At 47.7% G+C, this 21,270-nt stretch overlaps 1 protein-coding gene across 1 annotated transcript; it reads left to right on the top strand.

The window, feature by feature from the left end:
- Window positions 1-15,018: 15,018 nt before the first annotated feature.
- TCL1B (TCL1 family AKT coactivator B) lies at window positions 15,019-21,270 on the top strand. The gene is made up of 4 exons (XM_055288270.2): window positions 15,019-15,264; window positions 19,373-19,543; window positions 19,906-19,974; window positions 20,572-21,270. Exons 1-3 carry the CDS (start codon window positions 15,082-15,084, stop codon window positions 19,957-19,959), a joined length of 408 nt encoding a protein of 135 aa, XP_055144245.1. The 5' UTR covers window positions 15,019-15,081; the 3' UTR covers window positions 19,960-19,974; window positions 20,572-21,270.

Genomic DNA, 21,270 nt, shown 5'->3' with positions numbered 1-21,270 from the left:
ACAGGGAGAATCAGCACAGGAAGCTGCCCCCTCAAACACTAAAGGCTCCTGGAGCTATTCACAGTGCTGGGGAACAACCAGAGGAGGAGGACAGAGGGAGAGAACATTTTTTTTTAAAAATCCCAAACAAAACCAAATTCTATATATGTGTATCTCGAGTGAGTAAATGTGTAACACTCAGCAGTCTCCTACACTTGCCAGGTTTTATGGCTTCATGCAGTAATATAAAATGTGCTTCACAAAGCTAGGAGTCTACACAGAATATAGGGTTCTGATTCCTATTTTAGATTTACTTTTTTGTAGAGATGGGATCCCACTATATTGCACAGGCTGGTCTCAAACTCCTGAGCTCAAGCGATCCTCCTGCCTTGGCCTCCCAAGGTGCTGAGACTACAGGTGTGAGCCACCACTCCCAGCCTGATTTATATTTTATAAAGAAGCAAAGATGGAGTGCACAGCTGAGCAATCTCTTGCATTTCTGGACCTTGAGCATCAGGAAGCTTAGGGAGGGTAAAAACTCAGAAGAAAGCTCAGAGTTGAGACCTTTGATTTTTTGCCCAGAGAGTCCAGCTAACACACTTTATAACCCAGAAGGCCTTACAAATATTTCAGAGCAGAGGCAGCATTTTTGCACTGGATAAACAAAAAGGTACGGTAGTTTCTTCATAGTTTATTTTCATTACAAGTAATTCTTTTCCTGAAAACAAATTTGTATTTTAGATTTATTTCCCCTCCCAAAGGGGAGGGGAGTTATAATATTCCGTTTTCATAGCACCATTCCTCAGGATCAAACCCAGGCAGGCATTTTTACAGCACACACTTCCATATGTCATTGCTAATCCTCGCAACCTTGAGGAAACTGAGGTGCAAAGGGGTCGAGGAATGTGTTCACCATCCCAAAGCCAACGAAGTGCCAGAACCCAGATCCAAGCTTGACTGTCTCATCCCCAAGGACATACTCTTTATGCTGTTCCTTATGACTTTTCTTGCAGCAGGCACGAGGCAGCGAGAATTTGGCTCTTCTGACTTTTATCAGGCACCTGGTATGTGCCAGGCCTTCTGTAAACCCCAAGATGACATGGTCCATGTCTAGCCATTCAGCATCAGAGAGACTGTTAGCAGGACTCGAGGCCTGAGGCACAGCCCTGAATCAGATGCAGGCCTCTGGTTTTTGCAAAGGATCCGTGAGTGTGTGTATGTGTATGCATGCATTGTGTGTAGGGGTGTGTGTCTATTGGGGGTTGGGGGCAGAAAATGCTCCCTGAACTGTTGGTATTAAGGCAGATCTTTGATGGAGGGACTGGGGTGTGAAGACTTGAACCCTAGTTTCGAAGTGGGGACTTCGAACACTAGTATGGCCAGCAGACAGGCTGGAGTTGCTGAATTCTCAGCTAGGTCTTTAATCCACTTCCCTTCTCTAAATCAGGGTAGAATTGGACTCAGGGCTGGTTCAGGGCTGAGGTTTCAGAGGGATGAATGATTCCAGACACTGGGGAGGAGGAGTGATGGATGATGAACCTGGCAGGTTACAGGACCATGGACTTGGCTGTATGTTGCATGTGTGTGTAAGATCTGAGTTGAGACCTTTGATTTTTGCCCAGAAAGTCCAGCTAACACACTTTATAACCCAGTGAGACCAGCCAGTGGCTGTTCATTGCTTCTGCCTTGCCCCTATGCCTGCCCGCCTCCTATAGCAGGTCCCTATAGCATAATGAAAATGGGAACAACCTTTTCTCTGAGCACTAGGGAGTCTAGTCTGGTGGATAAAGATGGATGGCTGTTAAACGATCACATCTTGGGCTCTGTGTGTTCAGCGAAGCCTCATTTACCAGATCTCTCTGATGAGAAAGGTGAATGGTGGGGACAAAATACATGCTGTTATCAGAAGTCTGGCAGGGGCCCTGTGCAGTGGCAAGCACCTGTAGTCACAGCCACTCGGGAGGCAGAGGTGGGAGGGTCGCTTGAGCCCAGGAGGTTGAGGCTGCAGTGAGCTATGATGGCACCATTGTACTCCAGCCTGGTGACAGAGTGAGACCGTCTAAAAAAGGAAAAGAAGTTTACGGGGAAAGCTTTTAGGAGATGGATGATGGTTAATTTTAATTCCACCTAACATTTTAAACTTTGGTATGTCAAAAGGTGAGAATTGCCAGTGTCAAGGCATGGAAACCAAAGGAAAACCAGAGGGTTGAGAAGGTGGGAAGGGCCGCAGTGTGGCAGGCGGCAGAGTTACTGGGATGGCTTCTGCTAAAGGAACTCATCATCCACCACCTTCAGGAAGGAGGCCCCTGGGGCCCTTTAAGAGAGCAGTTTCAGTGGAGGCAACGGGCAGGGTGGCAGAAACAAGATTATGAGATGGTCTGTACCAGGTATCAGGCTTGAGGGTTAGTGCCTCTAGACTTTTCTGAGAAGTCTGGCTTCGAAGGGAAGGCTGGAGAGCTAGCACAATACTCAACAATAACAAGACCTAAGGCGCTTACTGTGTGCCAGGCACTGTTCTAAGAACTCAGCACACTTCAGCTCATTTAATCCTTACAGCTATACGAAGTATGTAGTCTTTTCATTATACCTTTTGACAGGTGAGTTACTTGCTGGAATTCACATGGCTAGTAAATACCGGAGCTGAGATTTGAACGCATGCAATCTGGCTCCAGAATCTGTGTTTTTAACCCACATACTATATTGACCATCATGAAAAGATGGTGGTGGGCAGGCTTGTTTCTAAGGATGGGAGGGTCCTCATAATATTTGTATTTACAGAGAGGAGGGAGAGGTGGGTTACTTCCTCTCCCAACCCCAGAAACCCAGGCATGTTGGCTGGCATCCCTGGGACCTCAGATATTCAAGCAACCATGGCCTTGCAAATCAGGCATTCTATTTATTAGAGTTGTGCAGTGAGGTCCCCTCCATTTCATCCCCAGAATATCTCCTACACAAGTTGGATCCTGTAGGACCCGCGTATAAATAAGATGGTGCCCTCTGTTGTTGTGGAGTAGCTCGGAGCTGGGCCCCAGATGCCCTCTGTGGATTAGATGAGTGATTAGTATTTGGCAATGTAGCTTGAGAGGCTTGCTGAGTTACTGGGGCATATGTCCCCAGCTCATGAGTACCAGCCTGACTTCTGTCAATCAGTGAACAGGGTTTGCAGTGTCCACCAGGTACCTGTGGTGTAGTAGAAGAGAGTTTGAACTTTGGAATCAAACATGCTGAAGTTCAGATTCCAGCTCCTCCACTAACTACTCTACCTCTGTGATCTTGACTAAGTGATGGTCACTTTTTTTTTTTTTTTTTTTTGAGACAAGGTCTCATTCTGTCTCCTAGGCTGGAGTGCAGTGGCATGATCATGGTTCACTGCAGCCTCAACCTCCCGAACTCAAGAGATCATCCCACTTCAGTCTCCTGAGTAGCTGGGGCCATGGGGCACGTGCCATGGCATCAAGCTAATTTTTTATCTTTTGTAGAGATGGGATTTCGCCATGTTGCCTAGGCCAGTCTCAAACTCCTGGGCTCAAGCGATCCACCCACCTCAGCCTCCCAAAGTGCTGGGATTACAGGTGTGAGCCACTGTCCCCATCCTGATGGTTGCTTTCAGAGCCTTGGTTCTTCATCTCTAAAACAAAGATAGGAATAGTGCCCAGTTTCCATGGGGAGCTTGTAACACATGCGGGTCTCTCTCTCCTCACCCCAGCCTTTGGTTAGACATTTACTATTTGCAAAGACCCAATTTCTTCATCATAAGAAGGCTGCCACCACGCTTGAGGGAGTGACCCATTTACAAACAATTGCTTCCTTCTGGGTCATTCTGATGGATTAAACGAAGAACCATTTAAAACCACAGCCCAAGGGGCCAGAGGGAGAGGCAGCAGAGGGAAGATGCAGGTGGATCTTTATGCACTGCATGAGGAAGCTTTGTACCATGGTCAGGAAAAGCTCCAGGCACACAAGGGCAGCCTCCGTGGCCAATCAGAGTGCACCTCTCACCTCGGCAACTCTGCTAACCTAAATAGACCAGTCACACAGCAGACCTGCAAAAGAAGACATGATAATTACAGAGACCCCGGGGGACCGTCTGTGCGGACTGATGCTTTGTTTCTCCTGACCCCTCAGACCTCTCTGTTTCACTGCAGACTCTCAATAGCCAGGGCCTTTGTTTTGCTGTGAACACTTTCATTCCTGAGTACATTTTCTATGAGGAATTGGCAGAAGAGAGTCAGAATGAATTATATTTTCAGCACACCTCTGGGTTCATGTTGAACTTGGCTAGAACTGTTTTGACCCAGGAAACAATTTGACTAAAGAATATTTCAATCCAACAAATACTCTCTGGGCCCTTCCAATGTTTCTGGCACTGGTTTGATGCTGAGGACATAGAGATGAATAAGAAATGGTCTCTGTCCCCCAGCTGATAAATTATCATTGATGATCAACCGTGTGCCAGGGACTTTACAAATGTGATTACCATTTCTTACAACAACATAGTAAGTTAGATAGCATCTTTGTGTTACAGGTGAGGAGTAGGAGGTTCAAAAAGTTTAAATTATAAGGTCAAAGTCACACAACTAGTCAGATGTAGAACTAACCTTTGGATTTGGGGCTGTTCACCGTCAAACCCTATATGCTTTTGATACAGACAGGAGACCCAGAAATACTGGGTAGAAGAGGGTGGTTCCCTGGCAAAGGCCCTACCCTCAAACCTGGAAACCTGTGGCCCTAAATGGGAAGAGGCATTCCTGTTTTCATGCCCAAAAGTTGCCTTTTGGCCCGCCATGTCCCCTATCCTATACCTGTATAAACCCCAGACCCCAGGCTCCAGAAGCAGATGAGGAGACAAACAGAAGAGCAGAAGAATGGCAGAATGGCACAGCAGAGAGAAGAAAAAGGAACATCTGAATGTTGAGAGGAATTTGGCTGGGGGCGGTTGGAGAGGAGATTAGCCACTGGACAGTCAAACTCCAGGGGAAGATCATCTTCCCACTCCATCCCCCTTCCAGCTCCCCATCCATCCTGCTGAGAGCCACCTCTGCCACTCAATGAAACCCCTTCATTCATCCTTCAGGTTTATGTGTGACCTGATTCTTCCGGGACACTGGACAACGACCTAGGTGCAGTGAACTGTCTAACACTTAAGTCATCCATGGACAGCAAGGCTAACAGAATGGTCTAACATGTGCCCGCTTGGACTCTGGGAATAGCAGACACCCACTCATAGATGCCACCGTGGGGCTGGAGCCCAAAAAGTGCTCACCCTGGCTCCTGCATCTGCCCATCTGCATGTTCCCCCTCCGGTAAGGGGTTTGGGGATGTGGCGGCCAAACATAAGAGCTGTGCCTCTGTCACACATCATGGGACAGGGGTCAGGGAACTCTCCCATTTCACTTTCAAATATTCCAGGTCCCCTTTTTGTTTGGGAGCCAGAGTCTAGTGGAGACAGAGATAGAAAGCCTGAAATAGGACCCGGGCAATATAAACCTACATGCTGTAAGCCAAGTCAGAGTGAGGCTGATGTGATAACAAAAGTCTGAATAAAAGGTGGGAGACAATTATTCTGACTGAAAGGGAGGCAAGAGTTCCACCGTAGGCTTGATGCTATGTGCCCCTGGCTTCCTAACTCATTTGCAAATGGAAAATACTATTGCATTGTAGGAACCTTCTTTTTCCATTTGTCTGGGGAAGGAGAAAGAATGGCTGGGCTGAATGAATTTATCCCTTGGTCCTCTTCCAACAAAGCTCAGCTATGAAAGATAAATCCAGCTCTCCCCACCCCCTCTCAGTGGAGCTGGGGAGAAATCAAAAGCCCCTCTGCCAATAATGAGACCAAAGTTTGCAAGGGCAGGACGAGCCCGTGCTAACGGAGAAAGTGTTTCCTCAATTTGGGTTTAGACTGTCTTGTCCTATGGGGGAGAAAAGGTCTGCCCTTGGGAGAGGTGCCAACTTTATAGATCTATTAATAAAAGAACTGGCAGGCTTACAGTTCTTGCCAATGAGGAAACTTGAATGAGAGAAGCCAGGCTCAACCTTGGCCAACAGACTGGAGCCCATCACCCTAACTTCACCCCGCTTCTCCTTACCCAAGCCTCAAAGGCTAGGCAGCACCCACCCAGCAGCTTCCACCTGGCTGAAGCCTGCACCTGCTCCAGACCAAGGGTTAGATGGAAATTTGGCATGGGAAGAGAGGGCTCACCTGTGGGCAGGAGAAAGTCTACCCAAGAAGGAGATCTGAAAAATTAAAACTTGTGAGACAAGGGGTGATCCTGAAGGCAGGCAGGAGAAAGGGCTGGAGGGAGAGGACACTGGGGAATTTTTCCTGGTGAATATCGAAGTTACTAGATGTTTTGTCTTGCAAAACTCAAGGGAAAACTCTCAAACTCTAATGTTTGTCTATTCTGTGTCCAAATTGTCCTTTTGAAACGGACCCACCTTTCAGTAAAGAAACTTGCATTGGCCTGCCCAGCCTGGTGTGCTAGTTCTGTGGAAACTGACTGGCTAGGGTGGCCACAGGAGGAAGAGCCTGGTTCTCCCTCACCAGCTCCTTGTGAAGAAGGGACCTGGTCAATAAGGCAAACGACACCACTTGCCAACATTTGATATTGCCAAGTGCTTTTGTTTGGCACTACTATAGATTTTAAAAATGTATCTCACTTTTAAAATGTGCATTTTCTTGATTACTTGTGAGATTGAGCATCTTCTCCTACAGCAACTGGCCGTTTTCATCTCCTTTTCTGTGAATTCTAGCTGTTCCCTATTTTTCCAATGGGTTATTCGCTTTACTTACTGATCTGTAAGAGTTCATTACATATACTGGAAACTAATACTTTGCTATATATTGTTACTATCTTCTCTTATTCTGGTCACTTTTAAAAATTCATGTATTGTTATAAGAAGTCATACTTTTCGGTGGCTCATACCTGTAATCCCAGCACTTTGGGAGGCTGAGGCAGGTGGATCACCTGAGGTCGGGATTTCGAGACCAAACTGACCAACACGGAGAAACCCTGTCTCTACTAAAAATACAAAACTAGCTGGTGTCGTGGCATGTGCCTGTATTCCCAGCTACTCGGGAGGCTGAGACAGAAGAATCGCTTGAACCTGGGAGGCGGAGGTTGTGGTGAACCGAGATCATGTCATTGCACTCCAGCCTGGGCAACAAGAGTGAAACTCCATCTCAAAACAAAACAAAACAAAAGTCATACTTTTGCTTTGTTTATCATCTTTAAGAAGGTCATCCCTATCGAAGGTCATAAACATATTCTTAATATTTTCATATGTTTATTTTCCAAGGTTAGGTCTTAGAAAATTACAAAATAACCATTTGTAATTTCATGTTGTGAAAGGTGGAGGAAAGGAATTTCATCTTCTTACCCCCAAACCTAAAACCCTTACTTGCATCTGAGCTGATTCTCCTTGTTCCTTTCAGCTACACTGGAAGAAGAGCCCCTCCTTCCTTCAAGCTAAGTCATCCCCTTGGGCTCTCACCACTGTGCTTGCCTTCAGTTTATACCTTACCTGTAGTCCATTCTCTCCTGCATCAATTCCATCAGCACAAAGACATAATTTAATTCCTTCTACCTTAAAAAAAAAAAAAGAAGCTCTCCCTTGCTTAGGGTGAGATGAAGTGGTTTGCAACAGGCCAATGCTACTTTCAGAGGCGTTTGAATCAGAGTGACTCCATTTTGAATAGAGGCTGAGTAAAATAAGGCTGAGACCTACTGGGCTGCATTCCCATGAGCTTAGGCATTCTAAGTCACAGGATGAGATAGGAGGTCAGCACAAGATACAGGTCACAAAGACCTTGCTGATAAAACAGTTTGTGATAAAAAAGCCAGTCAAAACCCACCAAAACCAAGATGGCGACAAAAGTGATCTCTGGTCGTCCTCACTGCTGATTATTCACTAATTATAATATATTAGCATGATAAAAGACACCCCACCAGCACCATGACAGTTTACAAATGACATGGACACATCAGGAAGTTACCCTATATATCTAAAAGGGGAGGAGCCCTCCATTCCAATTGTCCACCCCTTTCCTGGAAAACTCATGAATAATCCACCCCTTGTTTAGCATATAATCAAGAAATAACCATGAAAATAGCCAACCAGCGGCCCTCAGGACTTGCCCCAAATTCTTGCATGAGGTCCAAGAACCTTCTCTTGAGGTCTGGATTGGGACCCCTTTCTGGTAACACTACAGCCACGCTATGCAAAATCTAAATAAAAATAAAGGTTGTATTTTCCAACCCATCGGGGAGCTATGGAAGCAACAAGGGCCAGAGGAAGTAAAATTCTGGAAAAGAGAGGACAGCTCCGAGGTGAGCATCTGCAGATGCCTTTCCCCTCCTGTCATGTGATAATTCTGGGCACAGGCTAAAGACTGAAATTGGTGCTGAGTCCAGTCGGGGGCTGCTGTGGAGTAATCAAATTAGAGGCTTGGGGGGCCTCAAACATCCAGCCAGCTTCCCCCTTGAGACGTGCTGAACTGTGAAGCTGTGTGATGTGAGAGGCTGACAGGCTAAGCTGCAGACCTCAGGAAAGTACAGTGGAATTTCCCGTGGTCTTTTTTTTTTTTTTTTTTTGAGGCAGGGTCTCTTTCTGTCACCCAGGCAGGAATGCATTGGCACAATCACAGCTCACTGCAGCCTGGACCTCTCAGGCTCAAGTGATCCTCCCACCTCAGCCCCCGAGTAGCTGGGACCACAGGCATGTGCCACCACGCCCAGGTACTTTTTGTATTTTTTGTAGAGTGGGGTCTCACCATGTTGCCCAGGCTCCCTGTGGTCTCCTGAGAAGACAAAGGCTCACCAGGGGGTAGAGCTCCTGAGAACAACTTGGCAGGAGCTGAAAACGCTGGAGAGCAGGTGAACTGACCCCTGCTGTCAGGCATCAGCAGCTGCTTTTTCCTGAGAACATTAGCTGTGAGTTTTGTGCAGCTGAACAAATGTGGAGACTTGAGGGAATCTCAAATGCGTGGTCAGTACCCTCTCTCCACAGGCTTTTTACAATTTGAAGCAGTTCAGGGCAGGATGCTGAAGAGCAAAGCCAAAACCCCCAAAAGCAAAATAGTTTCCTGCAGTCTCTTAGTGTCATGAACAAATGTGAACCTGAAAGAGCCAATCTTTCAAGAAAGATCCCTAGGCTGGGCGCGGTGGCTCACGCCTGTAATCCCAGCACTTTGGGAGGCCGAGGCGGGTGGATCACGAGGTCAGGAGATCAAGACCATCCTGGCTAACACGGTGAAACCCCGTCTCTACTAAAAATACAAAAAAATTAGCCGGGCGTGGTGGCGGGCGCCTGTAGTCCCAGCTACTCGGGAGGCTGAGGCAGGAGAATGGCATGAACCCAGGAGGCGGAGCTTGCAGTGAGCCGAGATTGTGCCACTGCACTCCAGCCTGGGCGACAGAGTGAGACTCCGTCTCAAAAAAAAAAAAAAAAAAAAAAAAAAGAAAGATCCCTAGTGGCTAACGAGGCCTAAATGTGAAATAGTAAAATAGAGCCAAACACCCATCTGCTAACTAGAAATCACATAGGCACTCTGAGTTCCCAGAAATCCAACACCTCTGTTCGACTTGGGGACTTTCAGAGCACGCCTAAACCAACCAGTCAGAGCCCACCTGCCTTGACCAATCAAGGCTCAGCTGTATCAACTAATTGGAACTACCTGAGTCTGAATCTCTCATTTGCATAAATGGACCTGATTGGGAACCTGGGTGGAAACTTTTGCTACAGAACCCCAATCCTCCCTTTGTTCTCTGGAACACATCTTATTTTACACTGAAGGCTGCATCTCCCTGGTTTGCAAACTATTCATTGGAATATAAAGTCTCTTTCCTCCAGTTTCCTTTACAGAGAACTTTTGTTCACAGTGCTGAAACAAAGACCTACCAGACTCTTGATTGAGGGTCATACTCTAAGAGCAGGGCAAACTAGAGGTAGATAGGCAATTTTTTTTTTTTTTTTTTTTTAAATACAGGGTCTCACTCTGTCACCCAGGCTGGAGTGCAGTGGCTCGATCTTGACTCACTGCAGCCTTGACCTCCTGGGTTCAAGTGGTCCTCCCACTGCAGCCTCCCAAGTAGCTGGGGCTACAGGCATGCACCACAGTACCTAGCTATTTTTGTATTTTTTTGTAGAGATTGGGGTCTCACTGTGTTGCCCAGGCTGATCTCAAACTCCTGAACTCAAGCGATCCACCCACCTTGGCCTCCCAAAGTGCTGGGATTACAAAATGAGCCACTGTGCCTGGCTGGGTAGACTGATTCTTATCCAAACTGCAACTTAACCTTGACTCAGTTCAGTCCCTATTGGGATTAAACTGTTTAATACTTCACTCTATCTGCCTAGCAGAGAATAGGGTTAACTCTACTTGGGGGGAAAACACTAGAGCCTTTCCAGTGCTTTTATACAAAATATTTGGCATTCCTTTAAATATTACTCAAGAGAAAAGACCATTTAACTAAAAACCAAGAGAAAAAGCAGACAATAGAAGGAGGCCCACTAGTAAACCAGAGTTATTAGACAAGAACTTTAAAGTAACCATGATTATGTCCAAAGAAATAGAATGATGGACAAAATGATTAAGAGTGTAGAGATTATCACATAAAGTTTAATCTTTAAAAAAAGCATCAAATGGGCATCCTGGAACTAATAAATATAATATTTGCAGCAAAGAAATCAATTGTTTGAGAGCAGATTGGATATAGCAGATGTCAGCATTAATGAACTGGAAGATAAACCAATAGAAAACATCAACATTGAAGCTGAGAGAGGGAAAAAAAAAGGAAACAAAACAGAACAGAGCATAGAGAGCACGGTACACTGTTTAAAGGGTCTGACAATGTGTAATTGGAGTCACTGAAAGAGAGGGAAAGGGAGGAAAAGAAAGGATGAGACAAGAATAGTTGAAGATACAATGGCTAAGGCATTTCCACAAATAGTGGATAAACTATTAGAGTTAAATCAATTTATCTGGGTCTTGGATATAGTGTCAATGCACACAAACCAGTTGCATTTTTTTATAACAGCAACAAACATAATACAGAATTTAAAATGACATTTAAAATAGCATCAATCAAATACTTAAGAGTTAATTTAATGAAATCAGAGAGAACAATTAAAGACAACCCAAAATATGGAAGGATACACTATGCAATTGCTTCGGATTGTAAGGCTTAATATGCTGGAGATGTTAATTCTCTTCAAATAGACCTATAGATTCAACACAATCCCAATCAGTCTTAGCAGGCTTTTGGAGGTGGGGAGGATTAACAAGCTGATTTTAAAATGCATATGGATATGTAAAGGGAAGAGAATAGCTATATTAGGGTTCTCCAGAGAAACAGAATCTTACAATAAGATATAAAGACCTATTTTAAAGCTATAGTAATTAGCAATGTGGTATCAACACAAGGACAGACAAACAGACTAATGGAATAGAAAGTGTCCAGAAACAGACTCATACATAAATGTTCCCAGATTTATGACAGAAGTGATAATACAGTACAGTAGACAAAGGGTAGTCTTTTAAATAAATGGCATTAATTGGATATCAACATGGAAAAATTAATCTAAATAAAACCTTTAGAAGAAAATAGTGTACATAAGCAAAACTTTCCTAAACGCTCATTCTTCAGTTCCATGCTTGGGCTGACTTTCTTTGACCACTTTGCAAGTTTGCTCTGCTCACTGTCTGAAATAGGCAGAGTTGGAACTTGGACGTCCTTGTTTTTGTTATTATCTGCACAATCCCCATCCAGTCTTTTCTCTAGTAGTCATGATCTACTTGATACTAAGCCACTCTTTGGTTTTATCATTAGTTCAAACATTAAGTGCATACTTATGTCACTCTTTGTCTCAAACACTCATTGCTCCTCATTCAAAACCAGCTGTTGGGACTGGCGTGTTTGATCCTTACCATGGAGTATCAGCGCCACTCCTGCCCCCACCACCCCACCACCACCACATTCTTATTCTTTATCATATGAGCTTGGATAATCCTCATTATTCCTGATCTCCAGACACACCCTGAATTACCTCTCCTCCAGGTCTACTCATGCTGCTTCCTCGGTGGGACAACTTTGCCAGTTCCATCTAAACCACGCTCTCGGCTGGGCGCGGTGGCTCAAGCCTGTAATCCCAGCACTTTGGGAGGCCGAGACGGGTGGATCACGAGGTCAGGAGTTCAAGACTAGCCTGGCCGACATGGTGAAACCCCGTCTTTACTAAAAATACAAAAAAAATTAGCCGGGTGTGGTGGTGGGCGCCTGTAGTCCCAGCTACTTGGGAGGCTGAGGCAGGAGAATGGCGTGAACCTGGGAGGTGGAGGTTGCAGTGAGCCGAGGTCTCGCCACTACACTCCAGCGTGGGTGACACAGCGAGACTCTGACTCAAAAAATAAAATAAAATGAATAAATTATAAACCACGCTCTGTCTAGGTTGTCTGCCTTTGGCATCTTGTCTGCCCTGCCATTTTGGCCCAGTACCTAGGAGGAGCTGAACAGAAATGTGCGGAGGTATCAGGAGCCCTGCACAGTGCCTACTTGTTTGTGGTCTGGAATCCTTCTCGCAAGTGGGTGTCCAGCCTCCACGTCCCCGGGGCTTGGGGCTTGTGAAGGGCTCCCTCTGCTGGAGGAGGAGAACATTGGGCCCAGGCATGAGTGCACCATCAGTACCAGGCAATCCTGGGAGCAATTCTGGAGAGATCAAAGTGCTTCTCAAAGACGTTGGTGACACCTACCTTGGAGAGTGAATCCTTCAGGTCACAGGTACCAGAGATGGACAATTTGGCCAGAAGACATAGCCTTATCTCAGACATGACATGGACAAAGATCAGCTGAAGGACCAGGGACCAAACTGTTCTCACCTGCAGCTCCGTGGCTTTTTTCATACCAGGTCCAAGGGTTGAGGGATGGGAGACCTGGCCAAGGAGAGTGATGGGTGAAGCAATCTATTTTCCACCTCGAGGCTAACTGGTAGTTATTTCTTTCTGCCTGTGGAGACCTCTACTTACCTTCTGACCACCCACTCAAGGCAAGGTGTTCTCAGTCTCCATCTTCAGACCCCACCACCATTTCTACAGTAGCCACTGCGGATCTCCCTACTCCAGGTTCTGCCTCTTCCATGTAGTGAGCCACACTTGGCCAAGGCAGTCAACAAGCAGCATGCATGTTAGAGCCAGGAACAGCCGGGTCCGTATCCTTCCTCTGCTACCCACTTCGTTCAGGTCACTAAGCCACTCAAGCCTCTGATACTTCATCTATGAAATGGGGGTGACGGTCTCTAGTTTATGGAGTTATTGGGAGGTGTCGGTGAGACACCCTATGAAAAATGCCTGACATGGCATAGGGCTCCCCACATATTAAGCAGCCTTTACCTCCAACCCCACTGACAGCCACATACCTGCCCATCAGGGAATGAGATTGAGAATATCAATATATACATTTGCAACAGAAAGCGATAGAGATAAATAGTAATTGCATTGGGGTTACAAGGGTAGGAATGATGGATTCTGCTTGGGAGAGGGAACTAGTCTGAGAACATAACTATTGACCAGGGTATTTCAAGTATTCACTATGTGTCAGGCTTTAACACTTTACACACAGCCTCATCTGATCCTCAGAGGAGTCCCATAGGGTAGGTACTTACAGCAAACAGGCTTCGGGGGGCCCAGGAGACCAGGGGTCCCCATGATCCCTGCCTCCTGGTATTCATAACCTTGAGTAAGGGTAGGACCTACCCCTGACCAATAGAATATGGCAAAGGTGACACATGTACGTGATTCCACGTATGGATCACATTATATGAGACTATGATGTCCCTTGTCTTCCTGGCCCACTCCATTCCCACCCCAAGTGTTGGTTCCTTGAAAAACACTGGGGATGGAGGTGGAATTGCTGTGAAAACAAGGCTCAGACCTCCACAGAAGCTGCTTAGTGAGTTCTTCAAAAGTGGTTATCCTACCTGCCATTTACACTGGATCCGGACTGTCCAGAAATCATTTTCACATCTCCCCAGCAGAATGGCATCATGTCAATACCAATTTTCACTTGAACTAGAAGAATCATGTTTGTGGTTTTCAAAAGGAAAAGGTTCCTATTTATGGTGCATTTAGAAGCAGCCCAGGGTGCCTATAGAATGGACCTGCTTCTTGCTATGTTCTTGAGCTTCTGAGGCCTCTTGACAAAGTCGAGCAAGTAAGACGACCAGGCCAAGTGGGCACTCTGGGCCCCATGGCCAAGGATGAGCTGGCCAGGTGGCCACGCGGCCTCCCGTGGCCTTTTTTCTGTGGGCTTTATCTGATCCTGATCTCAGATGCTGATAGTGCACTGGCTTATTTTCTAAGGAGAGGGAGCTTGATTTGTGCAGGATGCGCCTTCACCAGATACCTCCAGGGGCAAGAGTCCACTGAGGTTACAGTGCCCCCCGCCCCCCATGCCTCTAAGCTCTAAGCTCAAAGAAGGGTCCCTGACACAGAGTCCTGTTAAAGGAATGGCCACAGGGGTGGGAGAGACCAGGGTTGTGCATGCCAGCACAGGGTCTGGGGCAGGATGGTTGGCAGGGGGTCGCGGGGAGCAAAGGAGGGGAATCACCTGCCAGAAAATTGGGCAGGGGTGCTCAGAGAGGAGGCTGCGGAGGGACTGGGACCGGGACCGGTGGAAGGGAGGTGGAATAGGTCTTAGGAGCCAAATTCCTTGCAGAGGCCCGGGGTGAAGCCTGGGCAGCTCTATCCCCGGGAGCCGCCCTTTTGCCTCCAGCAGCTCCCGGTCCAGCCACAGCCCCTCCAGGAGACCCAGGCCGGGTTCCTAACTCCACTGCTCTTTGGCCTCGTCCCTGCCTAGCCCCTGCTGCAGGTTGCTTTTTTTCCCCCCTCCTCCTCCTTCCTCCCCCCTCCTCCCTCCTCCCCCCCATTCTCCCTTCCTCCCTCCTCCTCCTCCTCCCCCTCCTTCCCGACTGGCCCCGCCCCCACGGCCGGCCCCGCCCCCACGGCCTGCCCGGGCGCCACCCACGCCGGAGCTGCTCCATTTAAGGAGATTGCGCAGCTGGAAAGCTACACATGTGAGCCTCTAGGCGGGCCCCGGGTGCAGACTTGCCATGGCCTCCGAAGCTTCTGTGCGTCTAGGGGTGCTCCCTGACCGTCTGTGGATCCAGAGGCCTGGCATCTACGAAGATGAGGAGGGGAGGACCTGGGTGACTGTGGTCGTGCGGTTCAATCCCTCGCATAGGGAATGGGCCAGGGCCTCAAGCTCCCAGGGCAGCGCCTCCCAGGGCGGCAGAGTGAGTCCTGGGCACGAGGGGAGGCTGTGGGGAGGGCTGCGCACTGACCCCTGCCTGTGTGGGACCGCGGTGGGGGTCAGAGGGGGCCGTTCTCACCCGCACTGGAAAACTCACTTCTATGCAGGTTTAGGAGCGCAGCAATGTCCATGCCCAGCCCTGGCCCCAGGAACACCCCCGTAAAGGGACCACAGGCACGAGCTCATCCACATGAGATAACGTGGTCCTGCGTGATGAAGCCGAGTCTAAGCTAGCTCAGGGGCTTAGTGCCATTCCCAGTGCCTGCTGGGAAGGCTCACAAATGGGACAGCTATTGAGCTGGGCTTTGTGGGATGAGTAGGAGTTCTCCAGGTCTAGAAAGGAGTCAGGAGTAGTATAAGCAAGAGCATTGCAACCTGGAGGCACCAGGTGGGCCAACAGGATGAATGTGACATTGGTTTCAGATTATTAATCTGCAAAATGTGGCAAGCTAGTCACAGACATGCTCTCATACATGGCTCACCGCCTGAATGGCCTGGGGAAGCATTTGACTGATAACAGGTTCTGGAAATTAATTCAGGAGGCTTGGGTGGAGTCCTAGATTCTTTACTTTTCAAAAGCTCCCCAGGTGATAATGATAATGACTCAGGAAACGGCTGTAGATGAGGGCTTTAGATCACAGCCAGTCTTTGAGGGATAAAGTAAATACAGTAGAGTCTCTGGTGTGGGTGGCAGTGGGGAATTGATTACAGGACCGACTGTGGATGCTCAAGTCCCTGATAGAAAATGACCTGGGTAGTAATTACACACAACCTCAGCACATCCTCTCCTATATTTGAAATTAGATTACTAATAACACCTAATGCTACACCTACACATCACTTCAAGCTCTGCTTCTTGGAACTTTGTGGAATTTCTTTTTTTCCCCAAATATTTTTAGTCTGAGGTTAGTCGAATTCATGGGTGCAGTATCCACGGAAATGGGGGGCTGGCTGTACCTTAGTGTAATATGGTAAAAGCTTATCCGGATATTTAAAATGCCATTTAGGGCCGGGCGCGGTGGCTCACGCCTGTAATCCCAGCACTTTGGGAGGCCGAGACCGGCTTATCACGAGATCAGGAGATCGAGACCATCCTGGCCAACATGGGGAAACCCCGTCTCTACTAAAAATACAAAAAATTTGCCGGGCGTGGTGGCAGACGCCTGTAGTCCCAGCTACTCGGGAGGCTGAGGCAGGAGAATGGCGTGAACCGGAAGGCGGAGCTTGTAGTGAGCCGAGATCTCACCACTGCACTCCAGCCTGGGTGACAGAGTGAGACTCCGTCTCAAAAAAAAAAAAAAAAAAACCATTTAGGTCATCGTAAACAATTCACTGCCTGTTTGTTTTTTTTTGAGAGTCTTGCTCTGTTGCGGCTGGAGTGCAATGGTGTGATCTCAGCTCACTGCAACCTCCACCTCCCAGGCTCAAGCGATTCTCATGCCTCAGCCTCCCGAGTAGCTGGGATTACAGGCGATTTTTTTTTTTTTACTGTTAATTTTTTTGTTATTTTTAGGAGAGACAAAGTTTAATCATGTGGGCCAGGCTGGTTTTGAACTCCTGACCTCGAGTGATCTGCCTACCTTGGCCTCCCAAAGTGCTGGGATTACAGGCGAGCCACCTCGCCCAGCCAGTTCACTGACATTTTAAACAATATAACACATTTCTAAAAAATCTTCAAATAGGTTGTTTCAAAAAATGTTGGTGGAGAACCTGGAAAGGCTTTTCTGTACATACGCTAAATAAAGCACGCAAAAATTGTGGAGCAAATATTTTAAGTTTTTCAAAAGCCTGAAAAAGTGTTAATGGAGGGCACTGTAAAATGGTGCAGCCACTATGGAAAACAGGATGAGGATTCCTCAAAAAAGAGAATTATGGCACAATCCAGCAATGCCACTTCTGGGTATATACCCACAAGACTTTGAAGCCGGAACTTAAGCATGTATTCATACATCCATGTTCACAGCAGTATCATTCATACTAGCCAAAAGGTGGAGGCAGTCCCAGTGTACATTGATAGATGAATGGGTGAACAAAACACAAACCATGAAGTATTCACACTTAAAAGTCAGACACATGGATGAAACTTGGAGACATTATACTAAATGAAATATGCCAGTCACAGAAGGACAGATTCTCTTGTATGAGGTACTCAGAGTGGTCTCATTCATAAAGTGGGATATGGTGGCTGCCAGGGGCTGGAGGGAGTCGGGGATGGGAAGTTAATGTTAGTAACAGGTATGGAGTCTCAGTTTGGGAAGATAAAAGTTCTGGAGGTAGATAGTGCTGACGGTTCCACATGTCAGCGCACTTGATGCCACCAAACTGTACTCTTGAAAACAGTAGGCCGGGCACAGTGGCTCACACCTGTAATCCCAGCACTTCGGGAGGCCGAGGCGGGCAGATCACAATGTCAGGAGATCGAGACCATTCTGGCTAACACGGTGAAACCCCGTCTCTACTAAAAATACAAAAAAATTAGCCGGGTGCGGTGGCAGGCGCCTGTAGTCCCGGCTACTCGGAGGGCTGAGGCAGGAGAATGGCTTGAACCTGGGAGGCGGAGCTTGCAGTGAGCTGAGATCCAGCCACTGCACTCCAGCCTGAGCGACAGAGCGAGACTCCATCTCAAACAAAACAAAACAAAACAAAAAAAAACAGTTAAGATTTTTTTTTTTAAATGATTCAATGGAAATAGAATGGATTTTTCAAATAACTTAGCAATTGGTAGGATAAGGGACCTACTTAGTAAGTATTTTTTTCCCTCTTTCTTAAAAATAGATCGATGTCTTAGGGTGGGAATTAGGCTTCCTGGGCACATCTAATGCAGAGATCAGCCAACTTTTTCTGTAAAGGATCTGATGGTAAACATTTTCCACTTTGAGAGCTATGCTCTTGTAGCTACTCAGCTTTGCTATTGCAGTGCAAAAGCAGCTAAAGGCAACGGTAAAGGAATGAGGGAAGGAGCCTTAGTTTATTTACAATAAAGCTTTATTTGCAAAAGCAGATGGCAAGCCAGACTTAGTTTGCTGATCTCTGATCTAAAGTCACAATACACAGAGAAGGAGAGATTTTGCCATATAATTTAAAATATTTCTCTTTGCAAAAGCAGTCCATAAAAAAAGTTAGGACAACAAACTGAGAAAAATTATTCAGAACATGTCTGATTGATAGACCACTAATATTCTTAATTCAAAAAGACATGTTATCACAAAAGAAGACAAATACTTAGAAAATTGTGTAAAAGACTTTCCATTTTGTTGCATAACATAGGAAGCTTTGGTTTTACTTTTCCTTTCATCTTTCTAACTTCCAGTACCAGCCTAATTTTGTTATTTTTATTATTATGTATTTATTTTGAGACAGGGTCTTGCTCTGTCTCCCGGGCTGGAGTGCAGTGACCGGACCATAGCTTACAACAGCCTCTACCTCCCAGGTTCAAGAAATCTTCTCACCTTAGCTTCCCAAGTAGCTGGGACTGTAGGCACATGCCACCGTGGCCAGCTAATTTTTTATTTTTTGTAGAGACAGAGTCTCATTATGTTGCCGAGGCTGGTCTTGAACTCGTGGCTTCAAGCAGTCCTCCTGCCTTGGCCTCCCAAAGTGTTGGGATTACAGGCATAAGCTAGTGCTCCCAGCCTTATTTCGTATATTTACTATAAGTGCGTGAAGGTCATGATCAGAACTGCAGTATATTTTGGCGGGAAAATCTATCACCCTCAGATCCAGGAGTCCGTGGATATCTTGTTTTTAAAAGGAAGATTTAAAAAATTACGGCAATGGCAGAGATGGAGCCCCAAGAGAATACTCAGCTCTAACCCAAGGTGTTGACAGGTTGGAAACAGTGGCTAAATTTGGGGGTTGCAGTGGGGCGAGACAGGGTGCAGGTCAGAGGGGGCCAGAAGGGCCCCAGCCATCCTAGATGAAGCCACAAGCACCAGTGCCAAGGCTCTTGGTCTGGAATTCTGAAAACATTTACCTCTGACCCTGGCAGCCCACTGGCCGGGCCGGAGCATCTAGGCCTGCATTGCTTGTGTGCAGCCCAGTTGGCAGGGAACCCTATCCCTGATTTGCTGCCTCTTCTCTGGTCCCTTCAGTATGAACCCAGCATCACGGTGCACTTGTGGCAGATGGCAGTGCACACCCGGGAGCCACTCTCCTCCGGCCAGATGCCCTTCTCCCAGCTGCCCGCCGTGTGGCAGCTCTACCCCGGGAAGAAGTACCAAGCAGCGGATTCCAGTTTCTGGGAAATAGCAGACCATGGCCAGGCAAGTGTGTGGTGGTTCCAGGTGAAAGTGACAGGTGGCCCCCTGGTGACTGCCGTGGCCCTCTCTCTTCTGTACCCCTGGCCCCCTTGGGGTTCTTGTCTGTCCTCTTCCTGTTGCTCAAGTCTTCCTTCAAGGAGGCCTGAGTGTGTGTGGGTGGGTCGGTGCATGAGTTCCCATGTGGGACGCAGGCAGAGTGGGTGAGGGAGGGAGGGTTGCCTTCCCTGGGCTAGGGAAATCCACAAGCCGGAGTTCCCACCTGCCTCGCCCCTGCCTGCTGCTGCTGCCAGCCTGCATGGGCAGCTGTTAAGGCTGACTGGAGGGGCATCTCCCAGAGGTTCTGATGGCTGCTCCCTCTCCTGCAGATCGACTCCATGGAGCAGCTGGTCCTAACATATCAGCCGGAAAGGAAAGACTGACATTGGGAGTGGCTGGTATGTTGGGGCCCTGTGCGTCTCGGTGTAGGGATCAGACGAAAGCGAGAAGACCTCTCCTCTTTTCAGAAAGATGGCGTGGCCTCCTTCTCCTCCCTACTGTTTCCTGAGATTTTTCTTACATAGCCACCTGCCACCTCTGCTCCCCAGCCCCTTGGATGTGATGGTCCACAGTGGGTGGGCCCCCATAATAAGTTCCTAAAGCATGGGATCTCATTGAATAGACTCGTCATTTAATCCTTGTGAGAATTCTGTGAGGTGTACATGTTAATGTCCCATTTCACGATGGAAAGACTAAGACTCTGGGGATGGGAATGATTTCCTCGAGACCATATAGCCAGGAAATAGCGGTGAATCTAGTGATTTCAGGTCCCTAGATTTAACCACGGCACTAGGGTGCCATGTGACGGTGGCCTTGGAGGACCCAGCACTGACCCACAGAGGGCTCCTCCCAGATGGGCAGCAGCTTGGAGCAGGCCAGGCAGGGTCTGGTGCATTGGAGGGGCTGGCACTGGGCTTGCCTTTGACCCCAGCAGCTTGGATGGGGTGCCGGCCTCCCCCATGGTTCACTGACTGTCTCCTTTGGTCTTCTCCCAGGCCCTGCTGGCCCTGCCTTCTGGCCTGGTGTCTTCTCATGCCCCCTCAGTGAGGATCTTCATGTACCTGCTCTTCTGTTTGCACACCCAGCATAGCCTCCTTGCGGGCAGAAGGCAGTGGGGCCCCTGCACACTCAGCTTCTCTCATTTTCCTTAGTTATCAGTCCTGTCCTGTCCCGCTTGGATCTGCACTTAGAGCAGCTGGCCTGGATGGGCTTCACTAGGGGCCCTGTCTGTGCGCTGAGCCAGTTTCCCCTGCTGGCTGCAAGCTGTGGGTTCTCTTTCTCCTCTGTGCCCCTCATGCTGATCTTCTAGATGCCACTCCCAAATCCCCTTCATACCCACCAGGATGTGTGCCCAGCCAGGCCTCCAGCACCCTCAGTGCAGCTCATGATTGGAAACTCACCATCAGCAGGCAGTGGCTCGGTTTAAGAGATGGCTGCAGAGGGAACCCAGTCTGGATGTGGACTTGGATGCCCGGTGGGTATCAGTTCTGCTGACACTTTGGCCCGAAATAGATCCAGTGCTGAGCAAGCAATGTATACCGGGGCCTCAGTGAGCCCATCTGCACAGTGGGGAGCATGGAGGGATGGGTTTGGCCTGTGCTTCTGCTTGTTCAGTCCTTCAGCTCACAGAAGGGATGCTAGTCCATGAAGGTGACCTCACAGTACTGGTTAATTAAACTTTATTGCTCACTGTC

This window comes from Symphalangus syndactylus, chromosome 8 (assembly GCF_028878055.3).
Source record: "Symphalangus syndactylus isolate Jambi chromosome 8, NHGRI_mSymSyn1-v2.1_pri, whole genome shotgun sequence".
Taxonomy (NCBI): Eukaryota; Metazoa; Chordata; class Mammalia; order Primates; family Hylobatidae; genus Symphalangus; species Symphalangus syndactylus.
This window is presented reverse-complemented; position numbering and strand designations above follow the sequence as displayed.

What these genes read in the sequence shown, in the direction of transcription:
- TCL1B (XM_055288270.2), top strand. Translation starts at nt 15,082, where the DNA reads ATGGCCTCCGAAGCTTCTGTGCGTCTAGGGGTGCTCCCTGACCGTCTG. An exon ending in GCGCCTCCCAGGGCGGCAGA is followed by an intron (nt 15,265 to 19,372) that starts GTGAGTCCTGGG and finishes TGGTCCCTTCAG; the next exon opens with TATGAACCCAGCATCACGGT. An exon ending in AAATAGCAGACCATGGCCAG is followed by an intron (nt 19,544 to 19,905) that starts GCAAGTGTGTGG and finishes CCTCTCCTGCAG; the next exon opens with ATCGACTCCATGGAGCAGCT.